The 25,459-nt window shown below is 38.7% G+C and overlaps 1 protein-coding gene across 1 annotated transcript in view; it reads left to right on the top strand.

Annotated features, from left to right (window-relative positions):
* Positions 1–25,459, top strand: part of ctnnd2a (catenin (cadherin-associated protein), delta 2a) — a 396,135-nt gene that overhangs the window by 164,504 nt on the left and 206,172 nt on the right. Inside the window, exons 4-6 of the mRNA XM_067434320.1 lie at positions 14,555–14,589; positions 15,355–15,471; positions 24,209–24,402. Of these exons, the coding sequence (XP_067290421.1) occupies positions 14,555–14,589; positions 15,355–15,471; positions 24,209–24,402 (346 nt within the window). The remainder of the gene's footprint in view (positions 1–14,554; positions 14,590–15,354; positions 15,472–24,208; positions 24,403–25,459) is intronic.

Raw genomic sequence — 25,459 nt, forward strand, 5'->3', positions numbered from 1 at the left:
TGCCGGGGTCTTCTTAGTGGGTCTTACTGTGCGTCTGTTTGAAGGGGTTAAAGACAGAGAAATAGCTCAAATCTGAATCCGCGGCTGTAGTGTAGGGGTAAGGCGCATGTCATTAAGTTTTGACGCAACTTGTTCAGAGGTTCGAATCTGCCTTTTGCCACACTCTCTCTACTCCCTTTTCCCATCACATATCAGATCGGAAAGGCATTTATTTTCAAAAAGAATTGAGAAAATATTAGAAAAGTGGAAATAATGCATCTAACATGAGTTTATTAATAAGTGTTTCTCGGTTAGAAAGTGTGGCAAAAGGTGGATTCAAACCTCTGATCGAGTTGTGTCAAAACTTAATGACATGCACCCTACCCCTGCACTATAGCCACGGTTAAAGATTTGACCCATTTCTCTGTCTTCATACCCGTCAAATGTTACTATCGATATAGCCTCTGATTTCTTACGATCCAACTCGTCTGACGCCAGTCTGTTACATTCTTCCTCTTCTTCATCTTCGCTCAGTTGTAGATTAGGGATATTTTATTCTCATTTTGCTCGAAAGTAGAGCTGCCAACTTGTGTCCCTGGTTTCCGTGACGGGTCACCTATGTATATCAGCCGTCTCCGTGTAACGGAGGCCAGCTAGTAGTTGCTGTGCGAGTAAACCTCACTCCTCTGATCTCAAGAGATGCTCTAGCGACTGATGCTAGGGGTTGCAGCCTTTAGCCTCCTTGTTAGAGCATCCGACTTTCAAGCTGGTGGACCCGAGTTCCAGTCCCGCTTGGAGTGGGCTGTTCGAACAGGAGGGGTTATACCCGCGCCATCACTGCCTGCAGGTAAGGTCAAATTACACAATATGACGTAGAGATACACACGAGAGATCACTTCCGCCGCTTGTATCCGATTGAGATACGCCGTATCTTGTACATTTGACTTCACTTGCAGAAAGTGATGGCGCGGTCGCAGCGTTTGTACATAGTGTTGTATTTGAGATAAAACATTTATATAAATACTGTTTGGTTTCTTACACAAACCGATCGTTTCGTGTCTTAAGACATCAATGTATCGCCACAAGCTGCTGTGTTTAATATGGATTTGAATGTCTATGTTTTTTTTACTCTCATAGTGACTCTCATAGAAAAACACTCTATTGACATGCATTATTCGAGCAACAGCTGGAGTTTAAAATCTTCATTTGTGTTCTCCTGAAGAAACAAACCCATCTACATCTTGGATTCCCTGAGCGCAAACAGATAAATGTCAAATGTTTATTTTGGGCTGAACTATCTCTTTTAATAATGAAGAAATAAAAATGCAAAAAGTTATCTGTAAGTTTCAGTTCAGGCCGGAAAATTGTAGTAAATTCCAAATTTGTACTTTGGAGAAGGTAAACAATGTGAAAATTTGAAGTACCCGTGTACATATTCTCCTTTCCCATGTAGGCTTATTTATATCACCATTCATGGTCAATATTGTTCTCCACAGCTATTGACCAATAATAGTCTCTGTCAATCTCTGTGATACAGATACTTTTAAGGATACAAAGTGTGCTATGGCAGGCTGATTTTAATTGCTTGTAAAGGGGCCAGACATTTCAGACTTGTCATTATTGCTTTAGCCTGATGCCTCCCTAGTGCGGCGCATGACATATCTGGGTTATCTGTAGGGTTTCAGGTTTATGTATTTTCAGGCTTCAACATTCGTTAAATACTTAGGTTCTCCTTTAAATGTTTGAAGTTTTCTCTTTCATCTGTACAAGTCCTTGATTAAACTTGCATCACATATCATAAAGAAATAAAGAAACTACTGGTTAAGCGTTGGTAAACAACAACTTTTGCTCACTGATGATGTCTTGCATTTGGTCTCTTTTTTTTGTACTGTTTTGCAGGAATTGATTGAGGAATGCATAGCTCTTTAAAATATGCTCCATTTGAAAATTTTAATAATGCACACTACAAAGTTTTTGCCAGTGTCTGGGCTATTTCCCTCCAGAAGTTTTAAGCAATAAAAATGTCTTTACACGTGTTTAAACTGGAGTTGCAGTATCTCTTAAAGGTCCCGTTCTTCGCGTGTTTTCGAAGCTTTGATTATGTTTACAGTGTGCAATATAACATGAGTTCATGTTTCGCGTGAAAACCCCCCTAGTATTTTTCACACAATTTACTTATCTGTACAGCGTTGTTTCCTCTGTCCTAAAAACAGCCTGATGATTTCCTTGTTCTATGAAGTCCCTCCTTCAGAAATACGTAACGAGTTCTGATTGGGCCAGCGCTTCCTGTGTTGTGATTTGACAGCAGCTTAGCGCAGTTTGCCCGGAAAGGTCCCGCCTCTTACCATAACGGGGAGATGCAAGCGATGAATGCGCGCTTCTCCACGTGGGAGAGCAACAAGACCACGCCCCCTATTTTGTGTGTTCTTGTGGGCGGAGGGTTAGTCAACAAACGGTTCTAGTGACATCATTCCTGAAGGAAGTGCAGGGGTGTAGTCCAAACCGGCCGTTCGCTGTAGGCGTTGAAAGGGAACTTCTGTTAAATAAAATATCTCGCTTGACATTGAACTTTAAGCTTTATAATTTTACAGGTATTATTTATGCTCCAACAGCAACATTTTACACTAACTAAAGTTTGAAAGAAGGAATCACGAAGAACAGGACCCCTAAGACTCTGCCGTCTGTTGTTGTTCCAGTATCCAGTAGTTTGTTTCATCCATTTATATTTCCACTGTGATTGATTGATTGATTGATTGATTGATTGATTGATTGATTGATTGATTGATTGATTGGTCATGTATATCATAAATATCATTATTATTGTTATTTACTATCTATGTAGTCATATTCCGCTCTGTTATAATTATATCACAATTTATGTCATCAATATAAATAATAAGTACAATTATGATCATCACTAATATCGTTTTTATACATGGAAAATCACCCCATATTCATTACACCAAGATCCCTACTTCAGCCTTATATTTTGCCAACACCATTTCATTGTATCTTGCTTTAAATCTGTAAATATTTGGGCATTGCTTGAGCTGTTTCCCCAACCTATTCCAAACTCTGACATCACACACAGATACACACAAACTTTTCCTGGTGGCTCTTGCCGCCTGAACTTTAAAGTTACCACATCCCCACAGGTTATAGCCCCCCTCTTTTCCAGTAAATAACTTTTGAATATCGACCGGTAGATCATTTCTGCTGTAAAACAACAAACCAGTTTAGTGTACAAAATATTCCTTAAACGCTCTCAAAATGAACACTTAGATTAATAATGTTAGTTTATTAATAACAAAGATTAACAACATTGCATTAATACATTAATAACATTAATAAAACTAGTAATGGGTATAGACATTGGAACGCAATGTAACCCTTTCCGTACACAAGCGAAGCGCTGTGTTTGGCAGATTTTCCGATGGAAAAGAAGTGCCCCTTCAATTGAACGGGTAGCAGAAGGCAATTAAAGTGTCTGCGTTAAAGGCCTCACTCTAATCAAGCATTCTGGAACAAGTCCACTGAATCTAATTCCCACAAAGACTTGAATGAGAGAGTTTGTATCTTATTCAAGACCTCGCAATGAGTTATCCAAGATGCCCAGCATTGGCAAGCAGAGAGTCGTTGGGCTTTAGATGAGTAGATACATTTCTTTCTTGTTAGGACCCATTGGGGGATGGATGTCAATGTTTACACTATAGATGTTGTGCTAATGAGGTTAATATTGCAGTTAGCTCAGTCTGGTGTATGTCTAACGTATGGATGTGCAGTCTTGCGGTAATTGTTATTGATTTAGCTGTGCTATTTTACCGTGGTTGATACGATTATATTTAGCCAGCTTTAATTGTTTCTCATCTTTTATTCTGACTACAGCTGCTTTATTAGATTTGGTAGGATAATGTATGTTTTATTGAAGGACAACTTTGCTTGGAGGCCTGTGTAGCAGATACTTATCCGAGCACTGCTATATCTGGGATGTAACTAGGGTTTTCGAAATGGACCAGCTGTAAAAAAAAAAGAAAAGAAATAGGTGTAGAAGGTGTAGCAATCCATCTAAGTGAATTAGACTCCTCTAATTCTGTGTGGTGTCTTGATGGACCATAGCCTGCTGTGATCCGAACACACACAAAGAAACACTCGCTGCGGTCAGTCAAGAGGATCAAGGCGCCACAGATGGTTTAGTGCATCAGGCCCGAATGCTTTTATGGTGTCAAGTATTTTCATGGAGAGAATGGCACAAATAGCATTCATGGGAACTAGGGATTCACAAATAATCAAAATAAAATTGAACTTGGCCTACTAGTGCAGTTTATTAAACAGTGAAAGATTGTGGTTCATTTAAATGAATGTAATGTGAAAATAAATAAAATCATACAGTAAATATATTACTATTGTAATGTAAAATTGTAAGATTGTAAAAAAATTATAATAATTCAAATAATAATGTTAATAGCACTAATAATTTTGCATCATGTTTATTACATTATTACTATTATTATTTTAATACTATTAATCTTATCAGTCTTATTGATTGTGCTACCATCATAATATTTATGTTGCGTGATGTGGTTTAAGGCTTTATTAACGCCAAAACCTACCCCAAACTATAACCCTAATATAAAATAATATTTATAAAATAATAGAATAAATTTTGGGGGTGGGCAGAAATGCACTGTTTTTGTCTGTGTCCCTTTTAATGCAAATGAGCTGCTGCTCCCGGCCCCCTTTCAAGAAGAGGGCAAAGTTTCAATAGCTCACGCTCCGGCATACCGGCAACATCCAAACAGGCCAATCTCATGCACGGAAAATGTATGAAACTCTCAGCAGTGGTGTTCAACCTTATATGACTTCTAAGGGTTGTTATGTGCATTTTTTTATTCGGAAACTCCTTTTTTACGATAATTCTGAAAGCATGTGAGGGCAGCATCAATGAAAACAGGCAGAGATAATGGTAGCTTTAGCAACATTAGCCATGCAGAGTGTCAACAAGCTCTTCCAAGGCCATTTGGAAGGACTCACAAAATATGACGTGATACTTTGTCTGGATCTGAAGCTTGCACACACAAAACATTACTGAGTTAATAGGGGAAACTGCGAAAACAAAACTAAAGGTAAAAACTTAAACTAAATGTTGGACTCGATTATAACTGTTCCTTACAACATACCAAAGATCCAGTGATACTTAAATATTTACATGCAGCTAGGAATCGTGTTTCCTCACATTTATATATGCCTGATTTTGATGCCGGGGAAAACCATTAAGCCAATTTGCCTGTGATCTTTGTATTTAAATACATTATATGTAGGTCTATATTGGGGTGACCATTTATATCAATGTGATATTGTCATTTCGTCCAGCCCTAAGCTTGTATAGTTTTTGTCAGTGTTTATTTAAAAACATCAAATTATGTAGAATATAAGATGGTAAATATTTAATGGATGAGTTGTCAATACAGTATACAAACCCGATTACGAAAAAGTTGGGACACTGTACAAATTGTGAATAAAAACAGATTGCAATGATGTGGAAGTTTTCAAATTTCAATATTTTATTCAGAAAACAACATAGATGTTTTCTATGTTAAACTAAATGTTGGACATATCAATGTTTAAACATATCAAATGTTTAATCTGAGAAAATGTATAATTTTAAAGGGTTAATAAGTTTAAATTTCATGGCATCAACACATCTCAAAAAAGTGTGGCATCTCTTCTTTTTATAACAGTCTGCAAACGTCTGGGGACTGAGGAGACAAGTTTCTAATGTTTAGGAACAGGAATGTTGTCCCATTCTTGTCTAATACAGGCTTCTAGTTGCTCAACTGTCTTAGGTCTTCTTTGTCACATCTTCGTCTTTATGATGCACCAAACGTCTTCTATGGGTGAAAGATCTGGACTGCAGGCTGGCCATTTCCGTACCGGATCCTTCTACGGTACGGAACCGTAGGCTTCTACTATCCTCCTTCCTTCTTCTACACAGCCATGATGTTGTAATTGATGCAGTATGTGGTTTGGAATTGTCAGGTTGGAAAATTGAAGGTCTTCCCTGAAAGAGACGACGTCTGGATTGGAGCATGTGTTGTTCTAGAACTTGGAAATAGCTTTCAGCATTTGTTACGATCCTCCTTCTTGTCTAGGGGCAGGAAAGGAGGGTAACAAAAAGTTGCGGGGAGATGATGAGAGAACTGCCATCTCCAGGTCCCAGGGCAGACACACACATGGCTTAATGACACCAGTTTCAAAATAACAAGATTTATTAAATTAACAATGAGCATTAACAAACAGGACTTCAGGAGGGGAGAGGCCAAAATAACAAACAAAACATTCTTACTAAAGATTAAGGATAACTTACCTACCAAAAAAGAATGAAAGAAAATACAGAAACAATTACCTTACTCCCTTACTACACAAAATCCAGAGAAAAGGTGGGTCTTTTCTCAAAGCAAAAGGCATCCACCTCCAAGGTAACAAAAGTAGAATGGCTGATGTTCACAGATAACTCACATTGATTTACACTGCTCAGATTGAGTTAAGGTTTAGGAGTGCAAACATTAGCTGTAACACGTAACAGCTCACCTTGCTATACTGGTTATACACAACTTAGCTGAGACACTTCAAAGCTCTTTACCTGACACTACAGGCAAAACACAACACACCATATAAGCACACAACAGCACTGGGACCAGAAGATGGTATAGTCTCTCCCGCAGAGGAAAACCTCAGTCTCTCTCGCTGACTGGAAATCTCTGGGTTCCTTTGTTCTCCACTTAACGATCTGGAACAGAATTCAGGTGGCACTCATGAGCCTGTCAAGCAGACAGTAGGAGGAGCAAGAGCAACAGAACACAAAAGCACAGAGAAAACAAGAATCCACACAAATTAAGTGGATTCCTACATCCCTATGGACGTAACACATTGATGGTACCTTTCCAGATGTGTAAGCCACACACTCATGCAACCCCATACCATCAGAGATGCAGGCTTCTGAACTGAGCGCTGATAACAACTTAGGTTGTCCTTGTCCTCTTTAGTCCGGATGACCTGGTGTCCCAGTTTTCAAAAAACAACTTCAATTTTGATTCATCGGACCACAGAACAGTTTTTCACTTTGCCACAGTTCATTTTAAATGAGCCTTGGCCTAGGGAAAACGCCTGCCATTCTGGATCATGTTTAGATATGGCTTTTTTTGACCTATAGAGTTTTAGTCAGCAACAGCAATTGGCACGGTGGATTGTGTTCACCAACAATGCTTTCTGGAAGAATTCCTGAGCCCATGTTGTGATTTCCATTACAGTAGCCTTCCTGTATGCGATGCAGTGTCAGCTAAGGGCCCGAAGATCACGGGCATCCAGTAGCTATGTTTTTCTGGCCTTGACCCTTATGCTCAGGGATTGTTCCAGATTCTCTGAATCTTTGGATGATATTATGCACTGTAGATGATGATTTCTTTTTATCAATTTTTCTCTGATAAACTCCTTTCTGATTTTTCTCCACTATTTTTCGCCGCAGCATTGGGGGAATTGGTGATCCTCGGCTCATCTTGACTTCTGAGAGACACTGCCACTCTGAGAGGCTCTTTTTATGTCTACTACAATGCCTACTTCAACATTTGATGCTATCTATATTCTATTTAGTATAAAATATAAGTTTATGAGATTTGTAAAATATTGCATTCATTTTTTATTCACAAATTGTACACTGGCCCAACATTTTTGGAAATGGGTTTGTGTAACAATACAATATATAGAGAAGGATTTTACCCAAAATTCAACATACTGACAAAATGATAACTGCAAATCCACGTTTCGCTGACTGGAGTTGTTTCTGTGAATTACAGCAATTTATTTATTGCTCCTTTCTGTAGCTTTTGGCAGTCTGTTAAAATATACCTCAGATTTCTTGTCAGACATTTGTATAGTCAATTCTTAAGCTTTTTCCCATTTTAGAGGTGTCTTTCGTGGCATTCACACTGAAAACCAGTGCTGCCGTTAGTCTTTTTGCCATTTGTCTTTTCGCCACTCAGTGGGCGTATACGCAGTCACTCCAGCCAACGGTGATGTCACGTGCATACCCTCTCTAAGGCAGATCATTACTGGCTGTGGGCAGGCCCTCTCCCTACAACGACATCATTGCAGGGGGAATCTGAATCAACTCTTTTGAAGACACTACTTTTGATTAATGGGAATTGTAGATTTGCTTGACACTGCTTGACACACATCGGTATCCAAACATCATATAAAAGTGAATTTTGCATAATAGATCCCCTTTAAGCATCTTAACTTCAGAAAGCTTGCAGTTTCATTCAGCACAGATAACGTTTAGCAAATCTATGTCCCATAACGAACCCACATTGCCCCGTTTTGACACTTGCATGCATCCCAGCATGCATTTGTCTCTGGCCATGTGCTCGTCTGCATTTGCCAACAGGTTGCAATTAAAAGCCTTGTCACAGGTCTGCAGACTCCTCAATCATGCTGGTGGTTCTGGCTGCCTTGTTCGCTGGCGTCTGGCTCCGGCGCATCCATCTGAACAGAAGGTGTTTGACAGCATCTCGAGCTGAAATCTGCTAGGCCACGGAGTTCGTCGCGTGTTAAAGCCTCTTGGAAATGAAACCGCAAGCCATAAGGAGTGGAAGTGATTTGTTGGTGTGATGAAGTGTGCTTGAGAGACAGGCTATTTCAAATATTGGCCTGCTGTAAAATAATCAGCATTACATAACAGTTCACACTGGCCTCGCTTCTGATTGGCTGAGCAGCACTCCAAGAGAGTGTAATGATTTTCTGAAAAGGAATTATTAAAATTGTGATGCAGAGTTTATGCTTTGATGTCATTTTCTCTCAAACGTTGACAAAGCAACAGGACAAAAATGAAACATTTCTATCGAATCACGCCAGCGTTGCATTTCAGACGTATTCACATGGGTTTATTTGTTCCTTCCGTACACGGTTATATAAGTGGCTTTTGATTATTAGAACCATTTCCCATTCAAACAAGTCAACATTTTCATTATTCAGTTTCCAGACTCATGCATTATTTAAAGTGAAAAAATCTGTATAAACAAGCTGCTGAAAATCATTTTGTCAGCTGAGAACTTCCTCTCCCATCCTTCACTTTTGAGATGGTTGGTCTCAAACGCAAGTTCATAAGAGGTAATGTTTCCCCAAGCACATTTGCTCTAAACATCCTCATGGGGTTTGCGTAAGGCCGTTTCAATAAACCCCTCCGCAGAGCTTTGCGTGTAGAATTTGCCATCTCACTATTTCTGAAGAAAAACTTTATATTTCTCTAAGGTTAAATAAGTGTTGTTCTTTTAATCTTTCTATTCTATTCAAAGAATACTTAAAAATATCCACAAAAATATGAAAAATTAAGTAGAAAACTCTCATTTAAATTGTAATAATATTTCACAATATTACTGTATTTTTGATCAAATAAATGCAACTTTGTTCAGCATAAGAAAAATTGATTCTTAGCAAATATCAAAATGTACCTAGAAATCTAGACGCAGTCTAGCGGCAGCAAATCTAATTTGCAGTCAGGGTATATCAGTCTATCCTGCACCCCGGACTAAGCCCTTGAAGCCCCTGATGTGGGTCTGGCTTGTCAGGATAAATTAAATTGTTTATTTTTAGCCAAGTTATTTCAAAAGTATGTACAGCCCACAACGACCATGGAATAAGCAATTAAATAAACAATCGGATACAAATTATTTCCATGTTTTTTTAGGGGTTTTTTTGCCACAAATTTACATTTTATGTACGGAAAGCATATTTCTCCCGCTTTCTCTGCTCTCCCATTGAAACGCACCCACATTGCGAACACACATTCATGCAGAAACGTGTTGTCAAATGCTGCTCTGATGATTTTAATTAGTAAAATAGTATAGCAACCTAAAAGCTACATGACATTTCTCACTAGCGAGGTAATAAAGGCGCTGTTCTTAGAGTTTCTTATTAGTAGACGCTGCTGCCGAACACTGTTGAAAGAGACGCTCTAACTCACATACTAATTCCTACATGCTCTCTCTCTCTCTAGATGTAGAGAAAATAAGTTTTGTGATAAGGAAGCTAAGAAAATGTAGCCTACAATTTTTTTATTTTATTTTTTATTTTACTTTTCTTTGGGGGGGGGGTACATTTATGAAACTTTTGTAATAAAACTATGAGACACGTTGTGATTCTTCCTTGTCGTCCCCCCCCCCCCCCCCCCCTCTCTCTAATAACTCACTGCATTAGTCTGCTATCGGTGGCTGAAGCCTCCATTACTAGCTCTAAAATGACGTTTTGGAATTAGCAACGGAGGCTTAGGTTTAGATGCATAAGAAATTAGTCCCGCACACAAGAGCATTTTAAGGAGAAAACCTGACATATGTCTTGAAATAAATCATATGAACAATGTTTTTTTTGTTGAGGTGTGGTAACTGTACTATACTACCTAAACCCGTATACACACACACACACACACACACACACACACACACACACACACACACACACACACACACACACACACACACACACACACACACACACACACACACACACAGGCACAAATACACTCTGATTCATAAAATGATTTGCATACGCCTCATTTTATTTTCTTTCTTTTTTCTATCTGAAGTTATACAGCAACTTTTAAAGCTCCGTTCTCGTGAGTAGCGCGCAAGCTCATGTGATTGCCGCCAGCTCGCTGTGCTGTACAGTCTTGCCGTGCACCAGCTGCTTTGACACGATTATCAGGTTAACTGACTCCAAACCTGTACAATGGCTCTGGACCTCCCGAGTGTCCGAACTCACAGCGTAGACATGCCTTTATTCTGTTATACAAAGAGAGAAAGGGGGAAAAAAACGCTCTCAATTCCCTTGATTCACTTTGTGATCTTTTATTTACCCAACCCTAGATTCACGGTACACATCAACAGCTCTTCTGCACTGTCTTGATGCATCTTTGTGTATTTGAAAGCATCAAGAAGTGTTTTCATGCATACTCTAATGGAATTCTCCTGCTACGTCGTCTTCTGTGACTCTGCAGGTTCTTCTGCTTTCAGAAATGACCCGGACGTCTTCCTTGCTGTTTCTAGTTTGTACAGCAGCTCTGTCTCCTTGGTCCTTGAACAAGGGCACATGCTGTAAATATCCACCGTCACTCCAATGTCACCACAGTCCTTTCCACTTTTTTAGATAAGTATTCCCAATACCTGCTGTTTAATGCAGCCCTAGGGTAGACTGAATGAATAAATGGCCATGATTGTCTATCGATGTGGGACAGCGGTTGGCAGCAGAAGAGTTTTCCATAGGGGGTCGGACGTTTTGCTGGTAAACACACAGAGTTTTTTCCAATGCACCTTGTGCAACGATCTACTGCTGATAAATTGACTTTTTTTCAATGCAGGAAACCCTCTAACAGTTTGTCAGGCTGCCGCAGCAGAGGATCATGGGTCACAGCATGCTACGCCTGAAGGCGTCTATACAGTAGATGGGCATTCAACCGCAAAAGAGCTGATTTTAGCCAACTCCATCCCTATTCTCTCCTTTTCTCTCTTTTTCTGTCTTCTGGCCCAGTCAGGCACTGGCAGCATCGATCACGGGCCAGGAAATCCAATATTCTGCACCACTCTCATTCCCACCATGTGCCTCTACAATGTCATTTGTATTCTTTCTCAGTGAATAGGAAATCTTTATAATAATGATGGTCTAAAGGGTGGGAAGCATTTTCCTGGTTAACCTTTGATCCCAGATCGGGGAGAGTGGGAAAACAAATCTGTATTTGTGTGAAGTGACATCCTCAGCCGTAGTTTCCTGTCAGTGATGTTGTGTTGTTATGAGACTAGTCTTGTTGGGGGCTGCGCAATAATTCTCTTGCATCTCAAATCTACTGTATCAGGCGGAGAGCAAAAAATCATCAAAGCTTGAATCACAAACTGTATGAATGAGCTTAGAAAATGAAGGTAATTGTTTGCATGTCTTTTTGAGTCCTGACTAAACTTAATATGCGATGTTGACATCACTTTGATGTCTTTATTGTAAATATTACCTATTTGTAAATGTAAGATTCTATGCAAATGTATTTGCATGTTTTAATATGGTGTTTTCTGAGAAAATGTCATAATTAAAAAAGCCGGTTAACAAGATCACTAACTTCATGGGGTTTAAAAAATAAAACGTCAAACACAGACCTCAAAATTTCTAAAATACATTTTTAATATAGGAACAGACTCCTCTTGAAGTCACAAGAGAAGTTAATAAATGTGAACATCATGAATAACAATGTAAAAAATAACAGCAAATGGTCAGCCATTTAAATTAATCTTGCCCCCTGTATTTTGGGTAGAGAGCAAATGGGACTCCACCACCAAGCCAGTGTAGGTGTAAAATAAATAAATTTACATTTTACATTCATGCATTTGGCAGACACTTTTATCCAAAGCGACATTACGTTCAAGTTACACATTTTACATTTTTGTCAATTCTTGCTTTCCCTGGGATTCGAACCCATGACCATGGCGTTGCTAGCGCTATGCTCTACTGTGTAAGCTATAGTAAAGAAAGTAAATGAAACTTGCAAGTTTTATTGCAAGTTTTATTGGAAAGCAAGTAAATAAAAGAAACAATCAAACTCTGCAACTAATTTGTGCTTGTTTGTTCAACTTACAATATCACAATTTATTATAATTCAAAAGAAACAAAGACTTTTTTTCAGCACTGTTCTTTGTATAGTATGCATACTTGCTAATGTGCAGGGGCGTAGAAATGTCAACTATATTGGCTTTCTGGCTATATTGGCTTTATTGGTTTTCTTTTTCTGACCTTTTTCTAATTGACAGGGTTTTTTTTCCCTTGTAATTTCTTGTAATTGGCTAACACTAAAAAAAAATTGTATTCTGTCATATTTTTTCCCTATATTTTCTTGACAATTTTATCACTGGTTTACCATGGGTACTACAATGTATTGTGTATTGTAATCATGGATTTTATAGCCTACAATGTACAAAAAAATATGGAAAAAAATGCCTATATTGTATTGTTTCTACACTGTAATAAAAGCTAGCACTGCATTATTCATTTTTTATTGTTATGAAAATACCCCGAGATTGCCTGAAAAACACACATAAACCATATATTGTCGCATTCGTGTGTTTTTTATCTTGATGTTTCATCAGTACAAATGTCTCTGCTTTTTATTCAGCGATAGCTGGAAGCCTTTTGACCATATAAGGGTGCTTTCACACCTGCCTCATTTAGTTCGGTTGAATCGTACTAGAGTTTGTTTCATTCTTTGGTGCGATTCATTTGGTCAGGTCTGAAAGCAGCAATCACACTCGGGTGTGCATCAAAAGCGGACCAAACAAGCGTACCGAGACCTCCTTGAAGAGGTGGTCTCGGTACGCTTTCAAACGAACTCTGGAGCGGTTCGCTTGTGGTGAGAACGTGATCCGACCTCAAACGGAACCAACTACAAAAGCACTGATCATTTTTGGACTAAACCAGCTGCCGTAGTTAGCTGCGCTGACATTGTGTGCATGACATTATTACCTGATAGATCGTTGGAAATATTTTCGGGAAGATGAGCATGTCAGAGTTTAGAATAAATAATGCACGCCTCCGCTTGAAGTGACGAGCGATGCGCACTCGCCGTTTGCCGTGCATTAGAACGTTGTTTTCACGGCGCATTCGCGCTTCATTATAGAAATGTATTGTTTGCATACTGTGGTAAATACACACAGTGTAAAAGATTATAGCCAGGGACAAAACCAGCCCGCGCAGTCATCTCTCCATAGTGTTATTATAGTTTGCTGGCTCTGCCTCTTCTGTTGGAATTTTCTTATGCGTAAATTCTGACCAATCGAAAAGCAGTTTAGGAAATACGCCATGGCCAATGAGTGATGTGGATGTTGTCACGTGCCTGCATTTTGGTTCGTTTCAACTGGTTCGGACCAAAGCAATCAGTGTGGTGTGAAAAGGAACCAAAAAAGCTGAAAAATGCAACAATGTATAATTGGTTCGGACCAAGTAAACCGAACTAGAGATGTGAAAGCATCCTAAAGGGATTTTCTGAAATGTTATAAGTTATAACTTATATGGTCCTGTCCCAAATGGCACCCTAAATTCTCTTGGTCTTCCTACGAGTCCGCACTTTCGTGGCGTAATGATGCTTTGACTATCGGGAAGATTGCAGGCTCTGCAAAAGTGTGCATCGAGTACGCATAGCGACTGCAGAGAGGGCACTCACAAGCACCCTTCTGAGACCTAAATGACAAATGGGACACCCTACGGTCTTATGGAATTAATAAACGTGCACTCGGCAGCCATTGTAAGTCCACAGGACCAAAAGTGTATAGGAAGTGTTCCTTTTGGGATAGGGCCTATAAGTCTGTTTTGGACTTTATGAAAGTTAAGCAGGATGAATGAAACTATTCCATAATGCTCACATTTCCTCGTTTTGGATAAGAATAAAATGTCAGTTCATGCATAGAATATCTTGTCTCTTGCTAATGTGCTAATGTGTGAAATATGATTGGTGAGAGAGACATTAATTCCAACCGTGTTCTTTTCTACTTTGCAGTTCAGCCGATGAGCAGTTTCGCTGGAATACCCAAGGTAAATGTCTTCTCCTTTTAATGATTTTTGCAAAAATTTAGCTGCCAGGCTTTTTTCTTTTTTCCCCTTTTATTTATTTTTCTTTTTTGGAGAATGCATTCATAACTAGAATGAATTAGTTGAGCTGCAGCATACAGAATCATTGCATCATCTTTATGAATGTTAGTACTTTTTATATATACGTTTTTTTTTTCTGGATAGAAGAATTCAATTTTTCTAATCTATACTGTGTGTTTAAAAAGTTTTAAATACACAGTTTAGATTAGAATATATAGCTTATAAAGTAACCATATATTGTTGCTAATTTTTATTATATTTTTTGTATAAGTTATATTGATATGTTGTTACAGCTGTAGTGTGTTTTCTATATTTATTGTTATCCCGACACATTTCCCATCTGCGTCACTTTCGTATGTGTCTAAAGAGAGACGGATCCCAGCATATCATCCTGCTCTCTGGCCGAATGGTTTCTGCTCTAGTTAAGAGGTTAATCTTTTGTCTTAGGAGGCTTGTGTAACCCTTTATCCCTTGGCAAATTACACCACACTGGCCCTGGGAGAGTTGACCGTCACTTCTGACAGAACAGGCAGCATGTTGGTTAACAGGGTCATCCAAACAGCCAATTAAATTCAGTCTTAGCCTGTATAGATGCTTAGTGAACAGGTGAATGGAAAAGGCCAGGAGGTCAGAGCCCAAGTGTGACGAATGAGGCTTCAGGAAGTGTCTGTGCTGAATGCATGATTAACCTCCCTGTTTTCTTCACAGATGGACAGAAAGACATTGAGGATGAACTAAACACAGGTCTGGAACTGGTGGATTCGTGCATCCGCTCCCTACAGGAGTCTGGGATCTTGGATCATCAGGAATATACCACAGCTGATAGTGAGTAGTCATCACTTTTCTTTTCTTTTTTGCAGAAGGAGTGCCTGAGAATGCTTAGTTGTCCATTAAAGAAGTATACACCAAATCCTACCAATTAGTGAAGAGATTTTGACCATTGATTTAATTTGTAGAACTCAGTCGCACTATTGATGTGTACACTCATTTGAAAGTCGCGCATATTTACTGTCAATCATGCTGCATGTTAACAGGGCAGCACATAAAGGGTATTGCAGGTGTTTGTTAAAGGGGACATGTCTATTCTTTGGATAGGTTCTTGAACAATTAATGACACTAACGGCATATATGATATTGGCAGCGCATATGGTAACGGGTGCATCAAGTAGTCTAGTGCCAGTTCTTGCAATAATATGAAAGTATTTCCAAACAGAGCTTTTTGGCAAACAAAAAAGAAAGCACAATGAGTTTTGACTGTCTTCACAATTGCAGAACATTTCTAATCTCAAAAATGGCACAGTTCTAATTATGTTTGGAAAAATATCTTCATTCTTTCCTCATGGTGCTCAAGATATTAGTTGGTTTTGAATCAGTTGTCAGTGTCAAGAAGTTGTTAAACAGTGGCTGAGTTAAACACAAGTAAAGTAACACAAGGCTTTCCACACTTTTAATGAGCAAGCTAATGATGCAAAATAATTTAACATGCCAAAATAAATATAAAATTAAATATTAATAATACAAATATTAAAAGTGCTTTTTAAAAAGCTAGGGGGTTAATATACAGCAATCAAAAATGAGATTGAATCAGTTTTGGAACATGAACTTTGACACCCCATTCTTAATCTGTAGGGTTTAATATGGAGTTGGCCCACCCTTCGCAGCTATAAAAGTGACAAGGTTTAGGAGTATTTTTCAGGGAATTTTTGATCATTCTTATAGAAGCGCATTTGTGAGGTTAGGCACTGATGTTGGACGAGAAGGCCTCGCTCGCAGTCTCCCCTCTAATTCGTCCCAAAGCTGTTCTTTCGGGTTCTTCCTGCACTTGACTTGTGCAGGCCAGTCAAGTTCCTCCACTCCAAAACTTGCTCATCCATATCATTATGGATCTTGCTTTGTGCACTGGTGCGCAGTCATGTTGGAAAAGGAAGGGGGCATCCCCACAAAGCTGGAAGCATGAAATGTTGAAACATTAAGACTTCTTTTCACTGGAACTATGGGGCCATCCCCTGAAAAACAGCCCCACACTATAATTGCCGCTCCACCAAACTTTACACTTGGCACAGTGCAGTCAGGTAAGTACAGTTCTTCTAGCAACCGCTAAACCCGGACTCATCCATTGGATTGCTGGAAAGAGAAGTGTGATTTGTCACTCCAGAGAACACGTCTCCACGATGCACTTACACCACTGCATCCGATGTGTTGGATTGCACTTGGTGATGTAAGGTTTGGATGCAGCTGCTCAGCCATGGAAACCCCTTCCATGAAGCTCTCTATGCACTGTTCTTGTGCTAATCAAATTCATACAAATCAAATTTCAAATGACGTAAAATGTGTCAGTTTTGTCAACTCGAAAGAAAAAGTTAAAAATACACTTGAAAGTTAATTTGATAGAACTAATTTGTTTAATTTAGATAATTTTAAGTTTTAGGTTTTACAGTGTTAGTTCATAAATCACTAGCCTTTCATCCTGGCCTATCCGTGTGGTTTTGTGATGTTTTTTTTTTTTTTTTTTTGGCAGAGATTAAGAACACAAAAGCTTAAGCGTCTGTTTTATCGATGATGTATTACTCCACCCGAAAGTTGCATACCGTTGATCTTTTTCTGAGTTCAAAGAGGCTTTTAAATAAGTTATTGACTTTGCACATTCTGTTTACTTTGGTGATGAGAAAAATGCCACAGGTTTTTACAATCCAATTCTACCTTTAAAGTCTGAATAATCAAAACAGATAACGCCTCCGCCGAATACACATCTCAACCACAACATTCTCTGGGCTTCAGGCGTTAGAACACCACAGCCGAACATAAAAGGACATGAATTATGTATGGAAACTAAGTATATTTACTATAACGGGCTGGAATTACAGTGAGCTCTAACGTTTCGCTAAGGACAGAGTGGCTTTTCAATAATTCATCTGATAGCCGGGTGAGTCGAGATAAAGTAGCTGGAGCGCTGTGGAGGTGTCTAATGTGGACACGCTTTTACGCATTATCGGACAGCCAACAAACATTGGCCTCCGTGCTCCGAAGACTTTATTCTTTAAATGGAGCTTGTCCCTGACTCGTTCCGAATGCATTAGTGATTGAAGCATTACAGGAATAAGAAAAAGTCTGATGTCTCAAAGGCATCAATCTCAGTGACTGCTGCTATGTGTAATGTCAGACTTTCCAATTGTTTCCGTAGTTTCTCATTTTTTATATCCATGTCGCACTCTTTCTTGTAGAAAAGCAGCATGATGATATTGCTTTTGCTCTTGCAAGCCTTGTAAAAAAAAAAAAAAAAAAAATTATCGAGCCCGGCAAAAAGTTGAGGGTCTACTTGTGGTGGTATTTTATACATCAGTCCAACAGTCTATACACTTCCATGATGGGATTATACTGTATATTTTTAGTACAAGTTTATTCCATCCAGTGGTTAACTTAACAGCCTGGAATTACATGAAAAAGCACCTTCTTGATACCACTGCAGGTGAAACGACTGTAATTTTTCCAATTTTCTTCTGCTGTCTATCTAGTGTGTTTATTTGATCTAATTTTGGGGTGTACTGTGATGCACTGTGAAAAAATTATTCATGCCTTAAAATAGTTTGAATCTAACCATACACCCTTGTTTCATTTAGTATACGTGGACTAGGGCTGCACGATGAATCAAAATCGAACCGCAATTGTGATTTGGGTAATGTGCGATTATGAAAGCTTAAAGGCTGTGATTTTAATGAAATAAATAAATGCCCAGTGTGTTAGCGAAGAGCGGCTCAGTGATCAGGAGTAAACGCTGCTCCGTCTGAAAGACTGCGAGTTTGAGTCGCTTATAACGTGCGTTTGAAAAAGCAACAGGAGTCAAACATCTTCACAAACTAGTGAATTGTTCATAAACCTGATCAGCAAAAGACAACGTTTAATGACATGCTTTACCTCTCGAGTGTTTGTGAGCTGATGTGGCTTCTCATCACAGAATGAGGCAGACCATGAAGTCTATGTCAATCAGCACTGCATTATAATATACTTTATTATTATGACAATACCCTAGATGGCTTGAAGATCTCAAATGCACCATATTTTGCTGCAGTGGTGTTTATTGTCGTCATGTTTAATCAAAGCGTTTCTGTGTACATTAATTTATCCTACAGCGTTAACTTCTTCTTTTTTTTATTATAGAAATCAAATTACAAATATTCAGCCATCACAATAGCAAAAATTATTAATACATAAAATAATATCATATAACATAAGTTAAAATGTTAAAAAAATTAAAATAAATAAAAAAAGACTTACAGCATTAGCTTTTTTTTTAATAATTTTTTTATTCAATGCCATGAGAACAAGAGGTCTTACATACTTATAGTATCACATTAACATTAGTTGCCAGGAAATAAAAAATACAAATAAAAAATACAAATTACATAAAGTCCAGTGCTTTTAAAGCATTACGTTTGCATCGCTTTTTTGTTTTTTGCTTGTTCCAAGAGGTTTACATATAATTTTAAGTCATTTACAAAATGTGAAAAATTTGGTTTACATTGAGCCCACTTCTTTTTATGTATGATATTTTCCTAATAAAATCAATAATTGTATAATATGTTGTTCTTTGCATTCTAAATTATCCTTCTGAGTATAAAAGAGGACATCGAATACACATATTTCTATCATACCCTTACATTTTCTATTTTCTTTTCAAAACAGTCTTGAGTAAATGCAGTGAAAGAACAAATGCAAAATAGTTTCTTTTTCCAGTGCACAAAATTCACAGGTATAGGACATTTTTAACTTAAATCTTTCCAACAGCGTTAGCTTCACATAAGGGATTTCCTGAAAACTAACGTCATTACTTCTCTGAGGCAAATGTGGCCTTTCTGCTCGAGGGCACCCTCTGGCCTTCAGTATGAATTCAACTTTTAGTTAATAAATAATAAGAAAAATAATACTTAATACATTTTAAAACTTAATAAACTTAAAAATTATAGGACAATCGTTTATAGGACAATCCAAGTTTTTCTTCAATGTACAGGAGTTTTTCCCCACAGTGGATGCACAAGAGGTTCATATTTCATATTAAAGACATAGATGTTAAGAAATTGATATCACAGATAAACACAGTTTTTTATTATATATATATATATATATATATATATATATATATATATATATATATATATATATATATATATATATATATATATATATATATATATATATATATAATATTTATTCTGACATACTCTATTTAATTATGAAAATGTTATTGTAATGGAAATATTTGTAAAAATATTTTTAGCAGTAATAATAATCATAATAATTATTATTGGCCATATTAATATATAAACACAAAATGTTATGTACACAATCAAAATTTTACCCAGAATAATCGCATTTATATATTTTCCCCAAATCATGCAGCCCCAACGTGGATCCATTAATATACTAATGAGCCCCGCCTCCACTCGCTCGTACAGGCTCGTCTACAAGTTGATGTATCAGAATGGTAATGCATTTTATGTATCGCTCTCTACAACGTCAGACACATACTAGTAATTAGTAAGATTAGCCTTTGGCTTGACTAATGACCACGTTATCAAACAACTAATCATTTGTTGCTAATAATACTCAAACAATGTTCCCATTCGCCATGTCAGAGTTGGACAGCTGCCTTCTAACAATCAGTATCCTTAGAAACACTTTGAACAACTTAGCACGTCAGTGGAGAAAGGCATATAGTTCATCATTGTAGTATACATAGATCATTTACCTGCTATATTGCTACATGTTCCTGATTTTTCAAATCATCAGAAAAATATACAGGGATAACCTGGCTTGAGACTCCCCTACTTCAGAGCAGGCATAGTTAATAATATACTAAAGGCCGCCCACACGTTGAATTGATTAGTTACAAGAGAATTTTTGACGTAAGGAACACTGGCGATTTCAAACCGTATTTTTGAGACCGCATTATAGAGAAATGGGAGACATGGGAAAAGAGGAGCATTCCTATATGAACACCTTCGCACAGAAGCTTTTGAAATGATTTTTGAAGGCCTGTAAATTGGGCATGTGTGATTTATTCTGTGTGATTTCAGTATACTGAGCTGCCCAGCTCTTTGATGTTTGAGTTTCAGCAACACTGCTTTACATGTATAGAGGTGTTATCCTCAGTTAAACTAATCCAGCCGCTCTGTTTTAAGGTGGTGAATGAAAGCGCGGCAGATCTCTTGGGTAGGCTTGACTGAGGATGAGGGAAGTCAGATGTGTAAGAGCAGTATACGTTTCTTACACTAGGTGAAGAGTAATATTTAGGGTCACTGCTGTGATGCTGAAGCTGCAGCCGTTTAGACATGCTGTTTCAAATTAGAAAAATATTCCCTGGAAGCTGAAAATTACTTGAACAAAGAAGTACATATATATGTATAAAAGAAAAGGAACACACCACATTAGAATATTAGCATGAGTGAAAGCAATATATCAGTCTGGCTGATTGTTAGTCTATTGATTATCAGCGTCGGCCAATAACATGGCCTCGTGGTCATTGAACAGAAATGGTACTCACCCATGTCAATTCCATATTTTATTTATTGATTTAGTTCTTAGAGTTCTTAAAGTAATTTATTGTATAATTTATTATATATCCATGCATGCATGCATATTTGCACTGTTTTTGTATGTATGCTTTCATAATTGTTTTCTGTTTTAATTTTTGAATGCATAAATGCATATTTTATGATATTAATAAATCATATTTTGATTTATTTATAATGCATTATTTCAAAATATAATGTTCTATTATTTTTGTTTTATTTCCATTTAAAAACGTTTTTAATTATTAATATAAATATTATATAATTAAATAAATAAAAGTTTTTGTTTTTATATACTTTATTTTTTATATAAAGATCAAATGTAAATCAAATGAAAATGTAAATGTTTATGTAATTGTAGCCTCCATTGTCCAAAGAAACTAAATATTTTTATTTATTTAAAAAAAATAAATGAAGCAAAGTGGGCAAGAAATGTAAACTGTGTATGGCTGAACACCGTGTAACACCGGTAACATGACTACCGCAGCAAGCCGAAAACGTATCTGGCACAAAAAGAAATGAGAATCAGAATTTATGTGACTGCATTAAAGGAATATTTCAGCATGCAGACTGTTCTGACTGTGCTGCTGCTTTTGATCATCTTTAATGGCTTTGCCATGCCATGAAGTCCGATGACTTTCTGATAATATGACCAAGGGTCCAGGGCAAAAAAAAAGCATTAGGATAACCAAAGCTACATTGCATTCCCCATTTCTGATCAGGGGTTTACAGATCAATGCAAACATAAATGAGAGCAGCAGGCTATTATGGACACGAATAATGCACCAATTTTCTTATCTCTCCAGACCAGCTTGATGGATCTGTCTGATAAAGGAGCCATAGATTATTGTGTAGCATGAGAAGAGTAGACAACATCCTCCTCCTGAGAAACCGGAGATGCTTTAACTCAAGCTTTTCTTAAGGACACAGGGTTTTGAGAGCGGAGGGGGAAAAACAATCATTATTTTCACAGTATGTTTCAGGGAGCAGCTAATCTCTGTTGGAGAATGATAGTCCAGACATGGGCTTGCTGAAGGCTACATCAGGGCTGATAGCATCTTGACAAACTATGAATTTGTTGATTGTTGATACAATCTCATTTGCTGTCAGATTGGCCAAGAGCTGCTCTCCAAACACGCAGTCAGGCCTCTGCTGATTATCTTTGTAATCTGACAGGGATGGACATTTTGGTCATTATGTTTACAGAAGTATTTGACAGATAAATCAACTGAGTACTCAAGAGGGGGGTTAGGTGGCACACATGCTATTTTTGTTGTTTAGTAGTAATGCATTTTATGCAGTATATACAGTATGTATGTAGACACCGATCATGCATAATATTATGAAGTGAATAACACTGATCATCTCTTCATCACAGCACTTGTTAGTGGGTGGGATATATTAGGTAGCAAGTGAACATGTTGTCCTCAATGTTGATGTGCTAGAATCTAGAAAAATGACCAAGCATAAGGATTTGAGTGAGTTTGACAAGGGCCAAAGTGTTATGGCTAGACGACCGGGTCTGAGCATCTCCAAAACTGCAGCTCTTGTGGGGTGTTCCCGGTCTGCAGTGCTCAGTATCTATCAAAAGTGGTCCAGGGAAGGAACAGTGGTGAACCGGCGACAGGGTCATGGGCGGCCAAGGCTCATTGATGCACGTAGGAAGCGAAGGCTGGCCCGTGTGGTCTGATCAAACAGATGAGCTACTGTAGCTCAAATCGCTCAAGAAGTTAATGCTGGTTCTCATAGAAAGGTGTCAGAATACACTATGCATCACAGTGTGTTGTGTATGGGGCTGCGTAGCCGCAGACCAGTCAGGGTGCCCATGACCTCTCTCCACTACCGAAAGCGGCAACAGTGGGCATGTGATAAATCACGTTTTCTTTTACATCACGTGGATGACCGGGTGCGTGTGCTCGCTTACCTGGGGAACACATGACACCAGGATGCACTATCGAAAAAAGGCGGAGGCAATGTTCTGCTGGGAAACCCTTGGGTCCTGCCATCCATGTGGATGTCACTTTCACACGTACCACCTACCTAAGCATTGTTGCAGACCATGTACACTCTTTTATGGAAATGTGGCCGCTTTCAGCAGGGTAATGTGCCCTGTCACAAAGCAAAAATGGTTCAGGAATGGTTTAAAGGAGCACAACAAAGAGTTTGAGGTGTTGAATTGGCCTCCAAATTCCCCAGATCTCAATCCAATTGAGCGTCTGTGGGATGTGCTGGACAAACAAGTCCATAGAGGCCCCACCTCGCAACATTTACAACGTTTATTCCGTTTTTATTTGATCATTTAAAATGAGAACATCTCTGATTTATCATTATGCCAGTGTTTAAACATTGTTGTAAATGTCTTTATGTAGGCCTATTGTTGAGAGACCTTAATGAATCAGATACAGCTCACACTTTCAGCTCAGGTGATTAACTCAAATCGAGTGTTTTGAGGTGTTCCATTCCAGCTAGTTATTAGTGCAATGTCATTGCAAAGTAGCTATTGCTATAAAATCATACTGTGACCATTAACTTTTTTCAAAAAAGTGGTCTTTTTTGAGACATTTGTGTATGGTTGTTAGTTACTAAATGGTTTGAAGTTTAGATGAAAAAAGTCATCATTCCATTTTAGTGCCTTCATGACTGATCACGATCAATTGTCCTCGTGCCCATCCCTATTTCTGCCAGCTCTTCAGTTGTTTTCAGACCCACAAACAGACCCATAAACACACTTATCTCCTCTCACATTCTTTAGCTTGTGGGTTTTCTCTTGTCATTTTAACCCCATCTCTCGTGCTGTCTTACGCTCGCTCCTTTGCTTCTCTCCATTTTACTCCTCCCCTTCTAATAAATTATGTATGCCATTTCTGCCAGGCTGAGGGCTGCATTGCTGCCTTGCTGAAATTGCTCTCTCTCTCTCCCTCTCTCTCTCTCTCTCTCTCTCTCGCTCTCTCTCGCTTTCGCTCTCTCTCTCTCTCGCTCTGGCGCTCTGCACACAGGACCGAGTCTGCTCTCTCAGAGCTCACTGCAGCTCAGCTCGAACCCAGAGGGCTCCCTCCAGTACTCCGCCAGCTACCATAGTAACCAGACCCTGGCCCTGAGCGACTGCTTGTCCGCACCTCAAACCCAGCAGCCTCAGCCCCCTCCACGCTCCAGCGGCCAGCCCGGAGGAGCCGTGCACAGCTACAACCAGGTGAGCCCTTCTTCTTCCCTTCTTTCCTCCTGGTCTCGTTAAAAACCAATCCCTCACGTTTGTATTTTCACCTCCTCTCTCTCTGTTTTTCAACGTGACGGCTCCGTTCCGCACCGCAAGTCTCTCGTGATCAGATGTTGTAGCGATTCTGTTTTTTTTTTTTTTTTGGGACTGGCGCGAAATGATTCCCGGGCTCCAGCTGGGATCATGTTTCAAGCTGCTGCCTAAAAAGTGATTTCGAGACCTGATTAAAGCAATTAACTGCAAGACCGAAGCATTTGTTAGCAGACGCCAGTGGTACTGCATTGCATCGAGCGGCAAGCGTGGGCAAGGCAAACTTTGTCATTATCCGGGGAGTTAAATTGTGCCCTGTTGATGAGACTGTAATTACAGCAAAGCCTGCAGGGCGGTTTCTCCCAACTTTCATTTCTTTTAAACGAGTCGCACGCACCTGCTACAAGCTAGAAATGTTCCCGTAAAAAGGTACGGAGTCTGTTCAGACCACAAATATTTAATTTCCTCCATGTTCGCTAATTAACCGGATGTCTAATGTATGCAAATGACAGAAGAAGTGCCTGAGCTGTTGGTCCAGATAAAGCTGACATTGGCACATCCTCGCTCTCTCGCTCCCTTGCCCTCCCTTTTGCTCTCTTCCCTCTCTCATCCTTTGACACTTTTAATGAACACATAGGCCCTCTGTCTTTTAATGAAAGATGGCCAGCCTCCTCGGCCCTCCGGACTTGTTTCTGAGACAGTTGAGGAGAGCTTCTCTGCAAAGATTCTTTGAAAACATTCTCATTTTAAATTAATGCGGTTTCTCAAAACATGCATTGTGTTCCCAGCGTCTCTCTTTTTCTTTCTCTTCTGTGTTTGTGTGGACTGTTGGGTTGATTCTGTGGAGGCCGGGTAATCTGAAGAGGGCTTGTCTGCTCCAGGATGGGTTTATATAACACAACACATCAGTTAGGTGCTTTTATGTAGATATTTTTAACACCATAAACCTCTTGTTCCCTAAATAATTCATCCACATCAGGAACCAGTAACAGTCTTTACAAGT

This window comes from Pseudorasbora parva, chromosome 24 (genome assembly GCF_024679245.1).
Source record: "Pseudorasbora parva isolate DD20220531a chromosome 24, ASM2467924v1, whole genome shotgun sequence".
NCBI classification, from domain to species: domain Eukaryota; kingdom Metazoa; phylum Chordata; class Actinopteri; order Cypriniformes; family Gobionidae; genus Pseudorasbora; species Pseudorasbora parva.